Genomic DNA, 7463 nt, shown 5'->3' with positions numbered 1-7463 from the left:
AAGGATTTCATGAGACATGTTTGATTCTCCTCCATAGCAGACTTCAACGTTGCTCTCCATTTTTACTCACTGCTGAGAAATATGAGGAAACACTATCGGACCTTTGCAGAGCAGAAGGGCAGAGAGCTGCTCCATGCACATAGTTGTAACATAAAACCCACACAAACACTCAGGGAGGGGATCTGTCTTTAAAACAAAATTACCCACAAGCCCCTGCACTCTTTTATGCAGCATATGAAAGGACCGGGCCAAATGAATGACAAAAAAGGAGAGAATGGAAACTAGGGTCAGGTTGGCCCAGAGATGAGAAGAGGCCTAAACTAAACCGAGAGCGGAAGAGAAACTTTCACAACCACACATTGAAGAAGGTTTAATGATTTCTTTACTGGCATGAACACACGCACATACAAAAAAAATTACAGCACTCATTTTCTCACCACACATGAATCACAGTGTTACAAAAAACAACACACAAACATAAGACGCACAAACGAAAATAAAGAAAAGCACAAAAGAGCATTCGCAGCACACATAAAACTTTTTGTTCGAGACACAAGGTGACTTGGTCCACAAAAAAAGAAACAAAAAAAAAACCTATACATCCGAACTTTTGTTCATTCATTTACACATATCCAGTCCTTTAACCCCTTGTCATAAATGTTATGACAAAAAGCGGGCTAAAACAACTATACATCGTGCAATTTATTTCGTTACAATGATCTTACCATCACAAGTATTATTCCCCTTTATTAAAATCAGGAGGAGAGCACTTCGAATAAGAAAGTGCTCTGAGATATCAGCATCTATACATATCCGTATATTTATATATGTATACACATACACCCGATCACAGAGATAAAAAAATCTTTGCAAACGTAATGTTATACAATGTAACGCACAAACAAGAGACAAAATAACCTGGAGCTTTTTTATACAATAGTATTTTGTTGTGTTCCTTTTTTCTATTTAGAAAAAATAAAAATGTCGACGGGAAGTCAACGAATGAATGACAGTCATCAGTGCAATATTTTCAACAAGAGTAAAAATATCAAGTTTAAGACAAGCGATGCATATTTGTTTTGCCTATACCAATCTATTAGCTCATCGTGAGAATCACATCTGTCGAATCTCCAGGTGTTCGAGGAGTTCCTAGTTACATTGTTTGCCAGTTTAAAAGTGGCATTTGTGCGAAAGTACAATCACACACACATGCATATACATTTACGACCAGACTCTAACAGGGCTTTTCACAATAAGACTGAATCTAATTTATACTTGTCCTCATTCACTCAGCGTTGGCCATTGTATCAACAAAAAAAGAGAAGAACTTACATAAAAGCAGCATTGAAATAAACATCAGGTGCCATGACTCTTAAAGGCAGCAGGCCATCTTTTGAACGAATCTATGGTTGTCTCCTGCAACAGTCATGCAACAGAAGTCATAGTCTTCTTTATAATAATGTTCATATAGTCCTGCTCAGTAGTAACTATTGGTAAGCCTCAGCTCCTGCAGTTACCCGATCAGGCACTAGGGGGCGTGAAAGGCTCCACGTATATGTGCAACAAAACTCCCTGCATTTAATAGTCATGCGATGCATTCCACATTTTGCAACCGACATCGGCGACAAAAACGGAAATGCACAATTTACAATGTCAATTATAAAACATGTATAACGTCTCAACCATGCTTGGCAAGTGAAAAAGAAATTCACCACGTTGCGAATAACCAACTGATCTCATTTTGGTTCTTGGAGATTAATTGTCCCGAGTGAAGATTTAAAAATATGCAATATTGTTGACCAATAATCTCCAGAGCACTGAAAAAAAAGAGAAGGCTTCAGAAAGAGAGCATCTGAAAATGTTGAATACTTTCAAGTCGAGGTAGCTGATGCAGAGAACCAGAAAAAGAAGTTGCAGAGGACGCCTTTCCCGGGAAAAAAAAGGGGGCTTTAGTGTACACGTGGGGGGGCGCGGGGGAGCCGTGGCGCGGAGTCTCCACACGGGACAGTTTAGCCTGTAACGAGTCCGAAGCAGCTTTAGGTCACCCTACATACTTTTACAAATAGGCTATATTCTTAAAAATAACCACAACATAATTTAAATGCATCTCACTGTACCTTCATAAATAAAAAAACAAACCCAGCCTGTATTCACAGTGATAACCAGGGTGTTAATACAAATACTGAAGAAGATTATAAAGTGTGTCCCAAATGCGACTTTCCTGACGTTTTGATACAAAAAAGCGAAAGCAGCGATTTTTAGTAACACGTTAACCATAGACATGGGTCGCACTGGCCTGAAAGCTGTGTAAAAGCCATCTGCTGGGTGAAGGCAGAGCGCAATGGACTACTTTTACGGGAAGACACAGTAAAGCTATGTGTACAGTACTTACGAATAAGTCATTGTTACGTCGTAGACGCGTTTCAGCGCCGATCGCAAACGCCGCCACGTGAAGCGTGATTTGATTGATGGAAAAGGTTCGTATTAAAAGACAGTGTTTAGCCAAAACAGAGGATGGCCCTTGTTCTGCAGTTCACCGCTTTCCCTTTCAAATATTCCAGCATTCGGCCACCGCATCAAGTGCCATCTCGATACATCTCCAGCGGCGGCAAAGCCACGCAGTCCGGATCCGATGACTTAAACATTCAAGAAAAGCTATAGTACCAACGCGCGTTTCAGTTCCACTGAGCCACGGTTGACCACATAGGCGACTCGCGGGAAAGAACACGGCGACATCCCCTCATTTGGTTTAAGGTACGAGGGAACTGCAAGCTTGCCAAATCAACGACAGGAGCGAAACGAGCCCGATGTTTCCTCGAGTCTTTACCCGCCAGCGGATCGGATCGGATCACCGCGCGCCGGACGAGTACTTAGCCTTGGTGATGAGGTATAACACGATGTCTTGATGTCCCCCGAAAGCGGCGATGTGCAACGCGCTCCAACCCTCCCGGTTCGCCAGCCGAATGTCAGCTCCGAATTTCACCAGCAGTTTCACCAGCTCCAGGTTGCCGTCGATGACCGACTGATGCAGCGCCGTCTGTCCCTCGGGCCCGAAGGAGTTGACGTTAAACTCGCAGTTGGTCATGTTCTGGAGCAGCGAATGGAGCTCTTTCGTGTTGCCCTGCTTCACCGCCTCCTGGAAGACTCTCTGAGGAGCCGAGCACGTCGCTATATCCCCCTGGCTCATGATGCTTTGCACAGCCTTCAGCTTTACGAAACTAAAACCAATTTGAGCGCTTTTGGTACTAGACTCCAAAAAGGACGCGTGGACGACGCACTCGGCGTGTAAATGGCGAGTATATCCAAAGACCTAACGAGAAATGTTTAAGTGCTCCACAAGTTGTAAGTCTCCCGTGTCTCTCTCTCTCAGTAGCTGCACCAGGTTGTGGCAGAATGACGTGTTTTACTGCGAGAGAGGAGGCGTGTGAACGGCCGTATCTCCGGTTGAGCGCATTGGGGGGCCGTTAGATTTGAAGATGTCTGAGGTAAGTTACCTCTGGAAGCGTCTCTCGCGTCCCGCTGAACTTCACTTGGCTGACTGAAACAAACACAGGCGCTGTTTACATGACGGTTACACGGTAAATATATCGACAATATTGACGTTGAACAAGAACAGATTCGGTACTTGCCTCTTGACGTTCGGACGGGTAGACGAGACTCAACAAAAACTGCCCGCTAGTGTGCGTCCGTCGAGCGGTCCCGGTGATTCTCTGCCCAGGACTGCGTTGCCAGGGGGATATTTTAGACGAGCTGTTTTGCATAACAATGCGTCTCTATAGAATCACGAATTGTGAAATGGGAGGGGTTGGGCGAAGCCGATTGGCTGCGAGGTTGGCTTGGGGGCGTATTCAAACGTTAAAAGAGAGAACGGGGCGTGGCTAACTGGCCAAGCATGCTACTTGGGTTAACATGATCTTTAATATAGCAAGTGCTGCACGTTTACAATTGCAGTTACGTGACAATCGTGCGTAAAGTTACCAAAGTAATTGTGTGTAGACGTTTAAATGTTATGTTTTACTGATAAACTTAATCATTTCGGATAAGTACTATTTTACTTAGACTCAACACGTTGTTGTAGGTTTACACAAAACAACAATAAAAATACGATTATATTCACTGTTTTGCTATCATTAGTTGTCAATTTTGGGGACTTGTTTGTACGTATTAAACCCCGTTCATAATGATGATGGGAAAACACTCGTTTATAATAAAACATTGATAAGTTTTCTTCAGACTTATATGGCTAAAAATGTCAAATTGGTCCTTTTCCTCCTTTAATCAACTTGGATTTTAGCATTGTTTATAGTTCACTGTACGTGTCTGCACCAAATGGCAGTGAGCTCTCTTTATTGTTTTGAACAGGAAAACGAAACCCATTTCTCCTTTTTGATGACATTTTAGGACTTGTGAATAAACCATGAAAGCTGTTTTAGGTGATAAGCAATAAGACGTGATGAAAAGCCTGTACGACTTCCTGTGCGCGTCTACAGAGGTGTGTGTCGGGCTCAAGTGTACCAAATTCTCTGCGTCACGCATGCGCGATCAAGTCAACGGAACGTTTCAGACTGGTCTGCGCATGCGCAAAGCAGGAACCCGAGTGACAAGCAAAGCAGCTGTACCGTGGGAACCGGACGAATGCAGATTCTGCGCAGCGCTCTCGCCTTTCCTCACACGCCGCAGTTTGGCGTTGAAAGCCACACACGCAGTAAAGTGTGCAACCGTTTGCTCCGTTTGTATATAGGCTTTAACTATTTGATCCAACAAACTGTTTTACTTTATAACTGCATCGTCCGACAGTGAAGGAACTTTTGCAGATGACTCTGACTGCCGGAGACAGGAAAACGCGTTTTACTGATTATATTGAAACCAAATATGAGACTTTTTTAGCATTCCAAATTGTTGTTTTTAAGACGTAAATTCTAAACATGGTTGAGTTATATCTCTGCAATTACAGTACATGTACGACTCATTGCGTGTCGAAGTAAGTGAACTATTATCTATTGACGTCACTGTAAAATAAATCACAACTGTGCTCAACTTGAAAAAAGCTGTGCCAAGTTTTAGGATTATTGAAAATGCTCACTGTATTTCAAAGTCACTTAATGATGAGAAATTCTTATTACTCAAATTACGTGATCTTTTAACCATTAACCAGATATACCTTAATATAACATAACTGTATAATAGCGGATTTATTTATATTTCAACTTTAAAATAATTTTAGCCTATATTCATTTGTAGCCCATAGTTCTCACGTTAACACGTTGTACATGGAACATATACAATTATAAATAAACATACATGGAGATGAAGTGCACATATGTAGGTTAACATGTGGAAATAATAACCCATCCGCATTATTAATTATTTGCAGTAACTTATCCTAACACTTTTCTTCCCTTCAAACATATATCCTTCTTTAATATTTCTTGGAGGGCAAGCGTGAATAATACATGTCAAGGACGTGTTTCAAAATGTACCAGATTTCAATAAAGCTATGAAGTTATTTTTCAAAGTAACTAAATTCCGAGAGAAAAAAACGTCTCAATGGAGGAAAAGTGCTGGTTGTCAGCAATGTGTGAAACAGAAGTGTTCTTAAGACCTGCCAGGGACGAGCTAAAATATGTCTGCACATCTGTTGGCTAATCAGAAAGATGTGTCCATGCACTAGCCTTTTGGAAGATATTTGTTGAGAAAATGAAGAGCCAGTGGTTGGTTATATTAAGAAGGTTATATGCACAATTTTTAGTACTTAATATGCTTTGTACAATGTACCTACAACTAAAAGATGCACAATATGCTTAAGGTTGGAATGTTTTGCTACTAAGACACGGAATTATTATTCTAAACTTTTCATGAAAAACATTGCACAAAGAAGTTTGCCGGGTTGTAATGATAAAACTATACAAAAGATTAAAAGGTACAGTTGAGACATTCTGGTTGTCAAAAGTTAACAGAACAACATCCATAGATTTTCATAAGTAACCAACTTCGTACATGCATTAACAATTGCTTTTGAAGCAGTAGGCTATTAACTGCATAAGTTAGTTCTGAGATGAAATGTACTACATTGTCTCCGAAACAGTACATTTAAAGTGTCAATTTTAAAATTAAAAGATAATATGCTTAGATCTAAATGAAAGCAGTATTTTTTCCTATTAAAAATTCCTCCAAAAATGTATCAAACAATTGAGTTTGCCACATAAATGATGCCTAGAGAACCATTATATACAACTGTTGGTCACGTTGAGATCAAAGCGAGTCATAATGAGACCTCAGACAGGTGCTAATTGAGACACATCTGAGAATAGCCTGCAGGGTGTTTGGTCAATGTCAAATGTACAGTATTTAACAGGAATGTATCATCCCGCCCGGGTCCAAGCCGCCAGGTCACATTTATCAGAAACCTAACCCAGTGAGAGCGAGCGAAAGTAATGCTGAGGCGAAGTAAAAACTCCTCCCAATGTCAGCGAGTGCATGTGTTATTAAAGATTAATACGTGTCATAAACAACACAGAGTTTGCAAGTCGTTCTCAGGGACCTAACTCTCCGAAAACACTTTGGTATGTTCACACCTACAGATTGTGCAAAAGATAAAAAAATGTGGTGTTTCATAGCTGTGCACGATGTGAAGGCATTTTTACTCGATTGGGCCATGAAGGGGAGCTCTTCGCAGATCAGCCAGCCCCTCCGCAAGGTTTTGGGCGCCTGAGCCAGACAGTTGAGTCGAGGGGGGAGAGAGAGGGCTGAGGCCCCTGAGTCACGGGCCGGGGATTCTGTGGAGCTAGCATGACGTCTCAATAGAGGGAGGGCCTTCAGAGTCCAATTCAGCCCCAGTACCACGTGTTCAAGGAGCGTGGGAAAGAGGCGAGCTTTTCTTCCCAGCAAAGAAAGAGCTAGTATCGAATAACAGAACTGCAGAAGAGTCGGGGCAGAGTAAGGTAGAGCTCCTACTGCAAGCGGACCAGATTATCTCGGGCAAATGCAAACACTAAGAGCTACAGTTACACTGAACACTTTATATTTGTGCGCCGCGAATATAAATAAGGACACAGGTGTAGGTTGCTCTGTTTGAGCATGTTTTATTGGAATTGGAAAGGATGAGAGCATATCATCCTTTTATAAACTTGCATATCGTCCTTTCAAACGTTTAAGGAAAACAGGAGATCTTTTTGTTGTTTTGACAGATTTGCAAAATCGATGACTTGAAGACTAAACAAACAATATCAAGCAAACACGTTTTTGGTTTAAGACAACTGGAACAGATTAAATAAACTACTAGATCAATTTTAACAAGTTTTCTTAAACTGTATTGGATTGTTAGTGAAAGTGAACAAGGTTGTTTGCGTAAAATATTTAAATAAAAACCATTTTATGGCCCAACAGAGAAATTAAGAATTGTATATAAAAAGGAAAACAACTTTGTAAAAAGCATAAAAACAACCCAAATCTGAGGTTCTTCG

The 7463-nt window shown here is 41.2% G+C and overlaps 2 protein-coding genes across 3 annotated transcripts in view; both read right to left on the bottom strand.

Moving 5' to 3' along the window:
* Positions 1-364: 364 nt before the first annotated feature.
* On the bottom strand, positions 365-4054 carry nrarpa (NOTCH regulated ankyrin repeat protein a). The gene is made up of 2 exons (XM_056737438.1): positions 3626-4054; positions 365-3534 (listed from the first exon to the last, which is right to left on the bottom strand). Exon 2 carries the CDS (start codon positions 3185-3187, stop codon positions 2849-2851), a length of 339 nt encoding a protein of 112 aa, XP_056593416.1. The 5' UTR covers positions 3188-3534; positions 3626-4054; the 3' UTR covers positions 365-2848.
* Positions 4055-7056: 3002 nt separating this feature from the next.
* The window catches only part of exd3 (exonuclease 3'-5' domain containing 3), a 38066-nt gene continuing 37659 nt past the window's right edge, over positions 7057-7463 (bottom strand). For both annotated transcript variants that reach the window (XM_056737322.1, XM_056737323.1), the window contains exon 20: positions 7057-7463. This exon is cut by the window's right edge and continues 396 nt beyond it. The gene's annotated coding sequence lies outside the window, so the exon portion shown is untranslated.

Source organism: Triplophysa dalaica, chromosome 22, assembly GCF_015846415.1.
Source record: "Triplophysa dalaica isolate WHDGS20190420 chromosome 22, ASM1584641v1, whole genome shotgun sequence".
NCBI classification, from domain to species: Eukaryota; Metazoa; Chordata; class Actinopteri; order Cypriniformes; family Nemacheilidae; genus Triplophysa; species Triplophysa dalaica.
The sequence above is the reverse complement of the archived record's forward strand: the minus strand, read 5'-3'. Positions and strand labels throughout refer to the sequence as shown.